The following is a 15,935-nucleotide window of genomic DNA, read 5'->3' on the forward strand; positions in this document are numbered from 1 at the left end:
ACGCCCACCCACCAAACAACACCACCAAACAACACCACCAAACACCACCACCAAACAACACCACCAAACAACACCACCAAACAACACCACCAAACAACACCACCAAACAACACCACCAAACACAGCAGACACACACACACCCACCCACCAAACACCACCACCAAACAACACCACCAAACAACACCACCAAACACAGCAGACACACACACACCCACCCACCAAACACTGCAGACACACACATGCCTACCCACCAAACAACACCACCAAACACCACCACCAAACAACACCACCAAACAACACCACCAAACAACACCAACAAACACAGCAGACACACACACACACACCCACCAAACACTGCAGACACACACATGCCCACCCACCAAACAACACCACCAAACAACACCACCAAACAACACCACCAAACACAGCAGACACACACACACACACCCACCAAACACTGCAGACACACACACGCCCACCCACCAAACACCACCACCAAACAACACCACCAAACAACACCACCAAACAACACCACCAAACACAGCAGACACACACACACACACCCACCAAACACTGCAGACACACACATGCCCACCCACCAAACAACACCACCAAACAACACCACCAAACAACACCACCAAACACAGCAGACACACACACACACACCCACCAAACACTGCAGACACACACACGCCCACCCACCAAACACCACCACCAAACAACACCACCAAACAACACCACCAAACACCACCACCAAACAACACCACCAAACACAGCAGACACACACACACACACCCACCAAACACTGCAGACACACACACGCCCACCCACCAAACAACACCACCAAACACCACCACCAAACAACACCACCAAACAACACCACCAAACAACACCACCAAACACAGCAGACACACACACACACACCCACCAAACACTGCAGACACACACACGCCCACCCACCAAACAACACCACCAAACAACACCACCAAACAACACCACCAAACAACACCACCAAACACAGCAGACACACACACACCCACCCACCAAACACTGCAGACACACACACGCCCACCCACCAAACAACACCACCAAACAACACCACCAAACAACACCACCAAACAACACCACCAAACACAGCAGACACACACACACCCACCCACCAAACACTGCAGACACACACACGCCCACCCACCAAACAACACCACCAAACACAGCAGACACACACACACCCACCCACCAAACACTGCAGACACACACACGCCCACCCACCAAACAACACCACCAAACACCACCACCAAACAACACCAACATAACTACAGACACACACATGCCCACCCCGCCAAACACAGCAGACACACACACGCCCACCCCACCAAACAACACCACCAAACACCACCACCAAACAACACCACCAAACAACACCACCAAACACAGCAGACACACACACACCCACCCACCAAACACTGCAGACACACACATGCCCACCCACCAAACAACACCACCAAACAACACCACCAAACAACACCACCAAACACAGCAGACACACACACACCCACCCACCAAACACTGCAGACACACACATGCCCACCCACCAAACAACACCACCAAACAACACCACCAAACACCACCACCAAACAACACCAACATAACTACAGACACACACATGCCCACCCCACCAAACACAGCAGACACACACACGCCCACCCCACCAAACACTGCAGACACACACACGCCCACCCACCAAACACTGCAGACACACACACGCCCACCCCACCAAACACTGCAGACACACACACGCCCACCCACCAAACACTGCAGACACACACACGCCCACCCCACCAAACACTGCAGACACACACACGCCCACCCACCAAACACAGCAGACACACACACGCCCACCCCACCAAACACTGCAGACACACACACGCCCACCCACCAAACACTGCAGACACACACACGCCCACCCACCAAACAACACCACCAAACAACACCACCAAACAACACCACCAAACAACACCACCAAACACAGCAGACACACACACACACCCACCCACCAAACACTGCAGACACACACATGCCCACCCACCAAACAACACCACCAAACACCACCACCAAACAACACCACCAAACAACACCAACATAACTACAGACACACACATGCCCACCCCACCAAACACTGCAGACACACACACGCCCACCCCACCAAACACTGCAGACACACACACGCCCACCCCACCAAACACAGCAGACACACACACGCCCACCCCACCAAACACTGCAGACACACACACGCCCACCCACCAAACACTGCAGACACACACACGCCCACCCACCAAACACTGCAGACACACACACGCACACCCACCAAACACTGCAGACACATACACGCCCACCCACCAAACACTACACACACACGCCCACCCACCAAACACTGCAGACACACACACGCCCACCCCACCAAACACTGCAGACACACACACGCCCACCCACCAAACACTGCAGACACACACATGCCCACCCACCAAACACTGCAGACACACACATGCCCACCCACCAAACACTGCAGACACACACATGCCCACCCACCAAACAACACCACCAAACAACACCACCAAACACCACCACCAAACAACACCACCAAACAACACCACCAAACACCACCACCAAACAACACCACCAAACAACACCACCAAACACCACCACCAAACAACACCACCAAACAACACCAACATAACTACAGACACACACATGCCCACCCCACCAAACACAGCAGACACACACACGCCCACCCACCAAACACTGCAGACACACACACGCCCACCCACCAAACACTGCAGACACACACACGCCCACCCACCAAACAACACCACCAAACAACACCACCAAACACCACCACCAAACAACACCACCAAACAACACCACCAAACAACACCACCAAACAACACCACCAAACACCACCACCAAACACCACCACCAAACACCACCACCAAACAACACCACCAAACACAGCAGACACACACACACCCACCCACCAAACACTGCAGACACACACACGCCCACCCACCAAACAACACCACCAAACAACACCACCAAACACCACCACCAAACAACACCACCAAACAACACCACCAAACACCACCACCAAACAACACCACCAAACAACACCAACATAACTACAGACACACACATGCCCACCCCACCAAACACAGCAGACACACACACGCCCACCCACCAAACACTGCAGACACACACACGCCCACCCACCAAACACTGCAGACACACACACGCCCACCCCACCAAACACTGCAGACACACACACGCCCACCCCACCAAACACTGCAGACACACACACGCCCACCCCACCAAACACTGCAGACACACACACGCCCACCCACCAAACACAGCAGACACACACACGCCCACCCCACCAAACACTGCAGACACACACACGCCCACCCACCAAACACTGCAGACACACACACGCCCACCCCACCAAACACTGCAGACACACACACGCCCACCCACCAAACACAGCAGACACACACACGCCCACCCCACCAAACACTGCAGACACACACACGCCCACCCACCAAACACTGCAGACACACACACGCCCACCCCACCAAACACTGCAGACACACACACGCCCACCCACCAAACACTGCAGACACACACACGCCCACCCCACCAAACACTGCAGACACACACACGCCCACCCACCAAACACTGCAGACACACACACGCCCACCCCACCAAACACTGCAGACACACACACGCCCACCCCACCAAACACTGCAGACACACACACGCCCACCCACCAAACACAGCAGACACACACACGCCCACCCCACCAAACACTGCAGACACACACACGCCCACCCCACCAAACACTGCAGACACACACACGCCCACCCCACCAAACACTGCAGACACACACACGCCCACCCCACCAAACACTGCAGACACACACACGCCCACCCCACCAAACACTGCAGACACACACACGCCCACCCCACCAAACACTGCAGACACACACACGCCCACCCCACCAAACACTGCAGACACACACACGCCCACCCCACCAAACACTGCAGACACACACACGCCCACCCACCAAACACTGCAGACACACACACGCCCACCCACCAAACACTGCAGACACACACACGCACACCCACCAAACACTGCAGACACACACACGCCCACCCACCAAACACTGCAGACACACACACGCACACCCACCAAACACTGCAGACACACACATGCCCACCCCACCAAACACTGCAGACACACACATGCCCACCCACCAAACACTGCAGACACACACATGCCCACCCCACCAAACACTGCAGACACACACATGCCCACCCCACCAAACACTGCAGACACACACATGCCCACCCACCAAACACTGCAGACACACACATGCCCACCCCACCAAACACTGCAGACACACACATGCCCACCCCACCAAACACTGCAGACACACACATGCCCACCCCACCAAACACTGCAGACACACACATGCCCACCCCACCAAACACTGCAGACACACACATGCCCACCCCACCAAACACTGCAGACACACACATGCCCACCCCACCAAACACTGCAGACACACACATGCCCACCCCACCAAACACTGCAGACACACACATGCCCACCCCACCAAACACTGCAGACACACACATGCCCACCCCACCAAACACTGCAGACACACACATGCCCACCCCACCAAACACTGCAGACACACACATGCCCACCCCACCAAACACTGCAGACACACACATGCCCACCCCACCAAACACTGCAGACACACACATGCCCACCCCACCAAACACAGCAGACACACACATGCCCACCCACCAAACACTGCAGACACACACATGCCCACCCACCAAACACTGCAGACACACACATGCCCACCCACCAAACACTGCAGACACACACATGCCCACCCCACCAAACACAGCACACACATGCCCACCCCACCAAACACTGCAGACACACACATGCCCACCCCACCAAACACTGCAGACACACACATGCCCACCCCACCAAACACTGCAGACACACACGCCCACCCCACCAAACAGCAAGCAGCCCTATTTCTTTCCAAATTAAACTTATTTTTGAATAACCTGAAATTTAATTTACGTAGATATTGATGCTTTAATCGCCAAATCACCCCGACCCCCTGCAGAAAACCCTGAATAACACAAGTAATTCTGGCTTTTTCTAGCTAAAGGAAAAGACCAGCTGCATGTTATCATCTGGTGGACGTTTGATTATCTTGACTGATCAGGTGAAAAGAAAATGACTTTCTTCTAGAAATGGTATCAGAAAAGATAAAAAATATATTTCTTTATTATAATGGTTATGACATCTTAATTTTATTAAGGTGGTACAATCAGGGAGATGTGTCTAAAAGTGTAATACACACTTCTTGGAACGTGTAATTACAAAATTCATAATGTAGAAGATAAAATTAGCTTTGCTTAAAATTATTTATGAACTGCATATACCCAAGAAAGATTCAGAAAGCATCCGATGTTTCCAACAATAGCAAAGCTATAACGTATTTCTTCACTAAATCTAGCATAATTCAATTACATGTGTGATTTAATTAAGCTCACATCCAACTAACATATTTCAGATTACTGGCAGTCTGTTATTGCCATTTTGGGCTTACAGTAGCTCTTTATTCACTCCTTGATACATAACTCTCCTTGAACTTTGTGCCAAACACTGTGTCAACCAGACACAGAAAAGAAGAAGAGCCCAACACTGTCCCAGCCCAGGGGGAAGAAAGAGCAGCCCTGGGGCAGGGAGGTGGGTGTGCAGCTCATGGGGCCTCCCAGGTCTGGGTGCTCAGATTCCAGCTGGTACCTGGAGCTCCTCAGAAAGAGAGTAACTCTGCTGAATCTGAATTAGACGGTAATTCCACCGCGTGATCAAGCACTCCTCCTAAAAGAAGGCTTGCTGCTGCCATGCTAGAAAAACAATCCCAAGTTCTCTATTTTCGCCAAGAATTCAAGAATGCATACTTCCAACTTACTCTCCCTTGATCTACCTGTAATGTAAATCAATCTCTCACCCATCTGTCCTCTGTATTTAGATATTCCTGAGTGTTACAGCCCTGTCATAGATTAAGTTCCTGCACTTCAGTTTCCTGTTCACAGTTCATCCCTTGTGAAATCTAAATTGCAGTGTATGATTAAGTGTTTCGTGAACAGAAAGAGTAAGATCAGGGAAACTCAACAGTATGTGAACACATGACTTAAAAAATGAGGGAGCTGAGGCGGGCAGATCACGAGGCCAGGAGTTCAAGACCAGAGTGGCCAACATGGTGAAACCCCATCTCTACCAAAAATACAAAAATTAGCCGGGCGTGGTGGCACACGCCTATAATCCCAGCTACCTGGGAGGCTGAGGCAGGAGAATTGCTTCAACCCTGGAGGCAGAGGTTGCAGTGAGCCGAGAGCGTGCCACTGCACTCCAGCCTGGGCGACAGAGCAAGACTCCGGCCTGGGGCCAGGGTGGTGATGGGGAGGGCTGGGGAAATGAAGGAAGTAAAACCATCAGAGTTTGTCTGCCCTACAGGCAAAAGCAAAATATCACTTTAAATCTCTCTACCCCGTATGAATCTAATCAGGCTTTGACCCTTAGAATTTCTCATCAGAGGAAATATTTGTTTTATGAATGTTAAAGAATCTCAGACCACGTTGCCAGGGACCTGCAGAGGGAATGTGTTCACCATTCCCTCGTTTTTTATTTTGCTGATTTTTCTGGATGTGATTATTCTCTACCCCTCCTTCTTACTAACTCTGTGATTTGACGAGGATCTTGGTGTGACTCCTCGTAATAAATATGGGGTCAAACCAGACTTTTTGTGCTTGTTGCTGATTCTTAAAAGTTTGCAATAATTTAGGACTCAAGCAACTTCCTACATTTTCTAGAAATTCTGGTTCCACACTTTGATGCTAATCAATAAGAGAAAGGTCTTCCACTCAGCCATCCTGACAAATACGGTGAACTTGTTTTTGCCTGCTGCAATTATCCGGTGGCCAGAGGCTCCTGAAGATTTGGATTTGAAGATATGGTCATCATTGCTTGTGAAACCTGGCCTAATACGGTCTCCTCAAGGCTTCAGCAATGCACTCAAGTGCGCGTAAGATGACCCGGGCAGCTGCTCAGGGCCGTGTGCCTGGTCCTCCTGGAATGTGAACTCTTTTCTTGCTGAACAAACTGCCCACGTAATATTCTTTTCATGACCGTGTGGAAGCCTCCGTGTTTGCAATTAGTTGTTTTTGGTAACTGTGCTTCAATGAATCCTATAATTGTTTTTATAGTAACTGTGCTTCAATGAATCCTATCTTAAACTGTACAAATCCCTGCACTCGTGCAGTAGCGAGTTGGAATTAATCACTCATTGAATTCACATTAATTATGGAAACATCGAGCATCTGCTAAATTTGCTAGAAAAAAATGCATTTTTAAATGGAGCTTTTTGTGATTTACAGAGTATAAATGCAAGTGTTATAACCAACAAAAATATGTGACCCAACCAGACAAAAAAGGAAAAAAAAAATCTATTAGATATTTTTAAATAATCTGTGTATTTGGCTTCAAATTCAGACACTGGAGGAGTAAATTACACATTAGTGGCTTTTCCAGGTATGAATGTCCTCGGCCTTTGCCCCCAGCTAGTGCCTTACGAGGGGCTTCCTGTGGTACCCTGTGAAATTCCCACAGTTCTCACGTGAGATCTATAATTCTATCCCATTTCATGATGGAAAAAGAGAGCCTTGGCAATGTTAAATGTGCTTTGCTGGGGAGGGTCTCTGGGGAGATAAAGTCGTCCTCTGTTATCATCATATTAACACCACATCGATGTGGTTCCTGAGCCTCCATGGGACGTAAGGATAACCCATTAGGAACTTGGAAGTTCATGATCCAGTGAAATATTTGGGTTACTTTTAAAAGCCTTGTAAATCCTGAACAGTCAAGAAAGACAACATTAAAACGTTTAACGCATTCGGTGATTCGTATTCAACACTGAAAACCACGATGATGTTAGCTGTTCAGCTACGCGCCCCGCCCTGCAGAACAGTGCTGGTAATTTTCTTTCCCATTGCTAGAAATACCGTTCGTAGAACTCTGATTCTGTCGTCCAGCCTCTCGACGTCCCGGGAAGTCTCATCCAGCTTAAGAGTGAAGACCGTCAGCGGTTTATCAAGCAAATAACAGAAGCAGGACTTGCCCTCGGTGGATCCCGTGCTGGCTGTGACGGGACTTACCCAGGCGGTCCCGCAGAGGGCGCTTCGTGTGTGTGGGGCTTGCACGCTGGAGGGGTGTCAGGTCCCAGCTGGTTCTCAGCTTGTCATAGCTCATCGGTCAGTGTCGTTTGGTAAAGTGGTCGGGATCTCTGTCATAACTTATTTTTATTTTTCTGAGTGTTTACTGCTAAGCATATGTTCATTGGTTTTCCTTGAAATAGCAGAGTGAGAAAATGAAAGAATTATAATGAAATTACTCCTAGTACTCACTACAAAATATGTGTCACATTAAAATTTTAGATAACATGGATTTTTCTTCAATAATAGTTTGAATTCATGCACTGAATTATTAAATTGGATTACTATTTAAATGTTTTTGAATCATATTCTGATTTTTATAGTTTGGATTTTATATGGCTAAAAATATTCACTGCTCATTGTAAGAATCTAGTATTTTTGCGTTATTTCATTGTTGTTAAGAAGTTGAACCATAAAGGGAAACGGTTATTTTTCCATATATGCCAACTACTATGTTCACTCTAGGAATGAAAAATATAATTAGCTGTTTTTACTACCTCATAGAAAAATCTGAAATACTACCTTCTAATAGAATATAATTCAATACAGCCTTTTTAAAAGATAAATGAAACCAACAACTCTAAGGCAGCTGAGAAACCCATTCGCCAAAACTGAAAGTGCTCATATGTAAAACCTGGTTCAATGCAAAACTGAATTTTTAATTCAAGATGTGATTCATTCCTATTGTGTGAACTTGATTTGGAAAATTGGACATCTCCACGTTTCTCCCATCTCCTGATTCTGGGTGTGTTGACCTGGTGGGAGCACGGCTTGCTCATGTGCTTAACTCTGCTCCTGTGACATTATGCCCTCATTAAGGCTTGGTTTGTAATTTTCAAAGGTTTCCCTTTGCAGGTGGTGCATATGGGGTGGGTAAATGAGAAACTCCAAGGAGCCGACTCCTCTCAAACCTTCAGACCCAAGTTCCTAGCGCTGAAGGGCCCGTCCTTCTATGTTTTCAGCACTCCTCCGGTAAGGATGCCTTTGACACTCCGCAGGGAGGGGCTGCCGGGCGGGGGAAAGCTGCGTCTGGTGTTTGGAAGAGGGGGCTGCTGGGAAGGCTGTTCCTGTAGGAGGGGGAAGCTACATCTGGTGTTTGGAAGAGGGGGCTGCCGGGAGGGTTGATCCTGTAGGAGGGGAAAGCTACATCTGGTGTTTGGAAGAGGGGGCTGCCGGGAGGGCTGTTCCTGTAGGAGGGGGAAGCTACATCTCGTGTTTGGAGGAGGACAAAGACAGTGCTTGGTCCTGCCGTTTGCTGTTTCTACATGGTTGGAAAGGATTCTGCTTGTAGATTGCTTATTTATTGCTCCAAATTTATACATTAACCCACTTCTTTGTTTAGTTCAAATAGCCATTAAGATATTGTAGAGCTTATTTCTTCCTCAAATGCCAGCTGGTTTGGAGGTGGGATGCAGAGGCTCTGTGTCTTAGAGGATAAATTATGTAGTTGAAGAAGCCAAGAAGCAAACAAAATATAACCCTCTTTTTAGACGTTTCTAATTTCTAAATTTTAAAAGCTTTTTTTCCCTGATGTCTCCCAAGTTTTATTTTAAAAATAAGCAGCCTGCTTTAGTGGGGTCCATAATATAAATTTATGGCTGAATGCTATAGTTCTGCAATTTCATTTTCCAATTCCCACCAGTACCATTCTCCCCAAACTGACCAAATGTAATGTGTAATGTCTAGAAGTTTATCGATTTAAACAGCTTTACTTTTGAGAGTCTGACCATCAGAACTGCAAGCAAACTAAAAACCTGATGGCTTCAGGTACCTACACATGTTGGATGCATGTCACGTGCAGTGTTGATGGGACTTTCTTCCATTAAAAGGAAATGAAAAGATAAAACCAAGTTCACCTCCAGACATCAAGACAGTATTACCCTGCCTGTCTTTTCATTGATAAGGATGGCTTTTTAAGTAAATGTTTTACCTGAGAATAATTTTAGATTTATGGAAAAGCTGCACATTCAGTGCAGAGAGCCCCATCTACCTCCACTCAACTCCCCTCATGCACCTGACTAACGTGGCCACGGAGCATCTGGCAAACCATTTGACGACGGTGCAGCAATACTAACCACACTTCGCCCTCCAGCCGAACTGCAGTTTTTCTACTAATGCACTTTTTCTGCATTGTCTTTAGTTGCAAGGTTTTAAAATAAACCAGCACTTTGTGCTTACTTCATCTAAATGTTTGCATGAATAATGATTGAATTCTCCTCAAAACAAGTGTAACCATGTCCTTTAACATTTGCTGCTAATTTGCTCCATATTTTCAAATTCAAGTCCCAGAGTTAAACATCTGATTGACTGGGCTGATTTTGGTTTTGAGCAGAGCTGAGATATTCATGCCAGCTCATCTCAGAGGTGCTGACTTGGAGGAGGTGGCTGGCACGGCATGTGCCCAGCCTGGACCACTTACCACTGACACTGGAGACACAGGAACGGGCTGAGGTGTCGGAGGCCTGCCATGGACCTATATCACTGCACGTGTTGCCAGCGCAGCCTGTTTACCAGTTGGCCTTTTATGGAACTTAGGGATTCTTCGAACCCTAATAGGCAGACCCTAATTCAATAATCATTGAATAACAAGGGTTTAAAACAGTTAGAGAAGTTTCTTTGCCATATGTCTTCACGGAAGTTATGTCCCGCCTTGGGACACTCCAAGGTGCTCGTAGCATCCAACTCATCTCAGCAAGGCCTGGCTGGTAAATTGATTGCAGCGTCACAAAGTGTCCCTGGAATCGCTAACGTGGGTAAACTCCTTTGTAGCTTCTAGTGCACTTCTGTCCATTATATAATTTGATTCTTGAGACAACTGAAGGCTCCTCATTTTATTGATGAGTGCCAAGAGCACACAGTGTCAGAGCTCCGTCTTGATACATCGTAACTGTTTTATCATGGAGACCTCTTATAACATAACTGATAACTAAAAATAGGTATTTTCATTTCAGCAACACATTGAACAGCCACATTCACTTGCTTTTGTTTTCTCATTTGAGTCTTGCTTTTACAGATGAAGGTCATGTGTAAATAAAATAGTAAACAAATGTATTTGAGGATTGCTTTGGATAATTTATTTAAAATCCTCTCTTAAGAGACTGTGGGTTGTATTAACTGCATTTAATGCCAGAATAGTCTTACAATGTACTGAAAATCCAGAGTGCAGGCAGTATCCTCTCTGGTCTTCTTCCCCAGTGGGAACCTCCAGCCCTCTCATTCTGGTGGGAACAGTGACTGGAGAGGCCAGGACAGATGCCATTGGCAGATCTCGTCTTGAACAAGGCTGACTCGAGCTAGAAACCCAGTTTCCCAGAGTCTCTGTTCTCACATGGCTCTGTGAGCGTTGCAGGTTGTCTCTGAAGTCATTGACATTTGTGAAATGATGGAACCTCCCTCGCAGACCAAGAGCCTTTGGGCCATTGACATGTAGACCCACATCTAGACCCTGATCCACATCTAGACCCCGATCCACACGCTCGCTGCCCTGCAGGCACCTGCAGCTCCATCTTCCGGAACTCAGAAGTTATGCCTTAAAGTATTTGGCCTGTCATTATTCTTCTTGATACTTGCTGTCATAATTGGTTTTAAACTGGTTTACTTAGCCTGAAAAAAAGTAATAAATACAAATAAGCAGCTTCCCTTCAGTATTCATTTGTATTCTGCTTAGCTATAAATTATGAGTCCTTAACTACGTTTGATTTTGAAATAATTCTTTTAAAGAAATCCTAATGTATCTAAATTTTAAGCTGTGCTTCTTTTTCTTCATACCTGCTGTGGTTAGAGAGTTCGTTTCTTATTTTAAATGCAGTTTTGTTTTGTTAAAATGTAGGTGAGTCTTCCCTCAGGGTCCTGAGGTCGCTGCCGCTCACACTGGCTGGGCAGTGCATTTGCAAGGGGCAGAGAATCATTTCCTGGGGATCTGAAACCAGAATATGGTTGTGGGGAGTGAGGGCTGAGGAGGGCGCATGGCACTGGGGTGAGGGGCAGGAATCTGCCTTGCCCAAAGCCACAGGAGCAGCTGTGTGTGCCGGGAAGCCAAAGTCACATTTCCATGTGTCCAGGAAGGAAGTGGAAATCGCAAACTCCTCATCCACGTAGAGGAAGTGCCCACACCTTAGCCTGCTGGGTTGGGGCTTCCCTTCCCCAGGGCTGCCCGCCTCCTGCCCTTCCTCTGGCCCACAGAGACTGTGCTCTCCGCCACCTGGCTTTGCCGTGGTTTGTTAGGGTTTCTTTCTTGGGCATTTAAACTATTTGAAAACAATAAAAAACTAACAGACAAACCCTGTTTCCACGGGCAACATCGCTTTTTCCATTCCAGATGCTGCGGCTCCTCCCTCCATATCTCTCCCTGTCTCTGTCTCTCCCTGTCTCTGTCACTCTCTCTTTCTATCTCTCCCTCTCTCTTTCTCCATCTGTCTCTCTCTATCTGTGTCTCTCCCTCTGTCTGAATCCTCTATCTCTGTCTTTCTCTCTGTCTCTCCTCTGCCCACTCTTTGCTCCTCTCGAGGTCTCTCTCTCTTCATCTGTCTCTGTCTGACTCTCTCTGTGTCTCTCTCTCTGTGTCGGTCTCTCCCTCTGTCTTTCTCTCTGTCTCTCCCTCTGTGCCCACTCTTTGCTCTTCTCGAGGTCTCTTCCTTTATTTGCTTTCCAGTCCCTCAGAGACAGTTTTATCTTTGGTGTGGGAACCTGTACCTTATCTTGTATTCATGACCCCTTTCTTGTCCTTTCCTGTAAAAGTTATATGTCATATCTTTCTCCTTCTGCATACACTCCTGAACATTCCTAGAACTTGATTCTTTTCATTAACTTCTAATTTCTAATAATTTCTTTTTTTTTTAATTTATTTATTATTATTATACTTTAAGTTGTAGGGTACATGTGCATACAGATTTGTTACATATGTATACTTGTGCCATGTTGGTGTGCTGCACCCATCAACTCGTCATTTACATCAGGTATAACTCCCAATGCAATCCCTCCCCCCTCCCCCCTCCCCCCTCCCCCCTCCCCATGATAGGCCCCTGTGTGTGATGTTCCCCTTCCTGAGTCCAAGTGATCTCATTGTTCAGTTCCCACCTATGAGTGAGAACATGCGGTGTTTGGTTTTCTGTTCTTGTGATAGTTTGCTAAGAATGATGGTTTCCAGCTGCATCCATGTTCCTACAAAGGACACAAACTCATCCTTTTTGATGGCTGCATAGTATTCCATGGTGTATATGTGCCACATTTTCTTAATCCAATCTGTCACTGATGGACATTTGGGTTGATTCCAAGTCTTTGCTATTGTGAATAGTGCCGCAATAAACATATGTGTGAAAATTAATTCAAGATGGATTAGAGACTTAAATGTTAGACCTAATACCATAAAAATCTTAGAGGAAAACCTAGGTAGTACCATTCAGGACATAGGCATGGGCAAAGACTTCATGTCTAAAACACCAAAAGCAACGGCAGCAAAAGCCAAAATTGACAAATGGGATCTCATTAAACTAAAGAGCTTCTGCACAGCAAATTTCTAATAATTTCTACAGAAGATGACTTGGCACCATCTCCATTCTCTCTTCAGAGCCATCAGCAGGGCTTCTTTCCATCATTGTGGTTCTGAAGGCCTCGCTGTTCCTTATCAAGGGTCAGCGAGGACCCAGATGAGCCTAGAGAGTCCTTCTCAAGATTCAGTAAACCTGTGAAGTTGAATTAGCCCCAGACAGATTTACCATTAGGCTGCAATTTAAGGAAGCCAGATATTACTCTAAACTGTATGCATCCATCCAAACTGGTCATTGGCAGGTTAGCTGACCAGATCTCTGAAATATATAAATTTTGTTATCCTCAAGTAAGCATAGTTTCATAATTTAAATTTTTAAGTGTAAATATGTAACTGTTAATTACACCAAGATAAACTGCACAGTCTGGGAAGCTTTTGAGTCTAGTAGTGCTTAGGAAGTGCACATAGACACACACACGTGCACACCACACACAGACACACCACACACACCACAGACACCACTCATGCACACACCATAGACACACCACACGCACACCCCATGCATACACCACACATACCACACACACACACACACCACACACACACACCACACACACACACCACACATACCACACACACACACCACTCATGCACACACCACACGCACACCACATGCACACACCACAAACACACCACATGCACACACCGCACACACACCACACAAACCCCCACACACATGCACACACCACACACATGCAGACCACACACACACATCACACACCACACACACACCACAGACACCACTCATGCACACACCACATGCACACCACATGCACACACTGCACACACACCACACAAACCCCCCCCACACACATGCACACACCACACACACCACACATGCACATACCACACACATGCACATACCACACACACACCACATGCACACACCACACAAATAGACACACACCCCATAGACACACACCACACACCACATGTGCACACCACATACGCACATACCACACACGCACGCACCACATCTGCACACCACTCATGCACACACCATACATGCACACCATGCACACACCCCCAGACCATGGCGTGTGGATGTGAGAGGAGGGACTCCAGCTGGCAGTGATGCTGCCATTCGCTGAGATGGGAGCTGTGGGATGCACTCATTGGCCAGTGCTGGATCTTTGTAAGTTTGAAACGTTTAAAGATTTCCAAAGGGAGGTTTTTGAGTAGAGTTAGACCCACCAGTCTTGAGTTCAGAGACAAGAACTGGGTAGCCATAGAAACTTTGGAGGCACCCAGGACGCAGAGAGCTCCCGATGCTGTGAGGCCGCAGGACCCTTGAGTTCATCCAACTGGATCCTTGATGATCCACGCTAAAGAAACCACTCATTTCTTCCGGATCTGGATAAGTTGTGTTTTTTCAGTGGTAGTTACTACCAGTAATGCACTGGAGAGAGAAAAAGGTGCAGGTTTTTATGAATATTCCATCCAAAGTTAGATCGACGTGACTTGTTTTATCTGTATACTTCCTGATGACTTCCTATAGTTTACAAATTTCCGGTGGCCTCCAACTGTCAGTACTAAATGTCACCTGTAAGATGAGAATGAGGACTGTAAATGCCTGCCTGAGAGGGTTTTAGGGAGATTAAGAAAGGATGATTAATACATTATAAATATCATACAAAGGATGGCTGGTGTGGAAGTTTTCTCTCTTGATAAAACACTGGGAACGCGATTTGGCTTCCATGGGCCTGGGAGCTGCCCGTGCTGGGCTCCTGCTGCCTGCACCATGTCCAGCATCGCCTCTGACATAGAGAAGATGCTGCCTGGTTACTGGTTGAATAATCTATAAAATAAGTACTGGGGCCTGTTAATGCTTGGTGGTGGGCTGAGTGTTTTGCAGAGGTCATCAAATCCTCTCTAATGCGACTATCAAGGAGAAATCAACCCTTCATATTTGCACTCCAGCCTGGAAAACAAGAATGAAACTCCATTTCAAAAAAAAAAAAAGCTCTAAAAGCATTTGAATCTAACAGACAAAATTATCTATTAATATTCAGCAACTTCTCATTGCAAAATCA

General features: G+C 47.1%; 1 protein-coding gene across 6 annotated transcripts in view; it reads left to right on the top strand.

Annotated features, from left to right (window-relative positions):
* The window catches only part of LOC105497556 (syntrophin gamma 2), a 564,393-nt gene that overhangs the window by 278,849 nt on the left and 269,609 nt on the right, over positions 1-15,935 (top strand). For all 6 annotated transcript variants that reach the window (XM_011768711.2, XM_071076129.1, XM_011768716.3 and 3 more), the window contains one exon: positions 9,213-9,329. In XM_011768711.2, the coding sequence (XP_011767013.2) occupies positions 9,213-9,329 (117 nt within the window). The remainder of the gene's footprint in view (positions 1-9,212; positions 9,330-15,935) is intronic.

Source organism: Macaca nemestrina, chromosome 13 (assembly GCF_043159975.1).
Source record: "Macaca nemestrina isolate mMacNem1 chromosome 13, mMacNem.hap1, whole genome shotgun sequence".
Taxonomy (NCBI): Eukaryota; Metazoa; Chordata; class Mammalia; order Primates; family Cercopithecidae; genus Macaca; species Macaca nemestrina.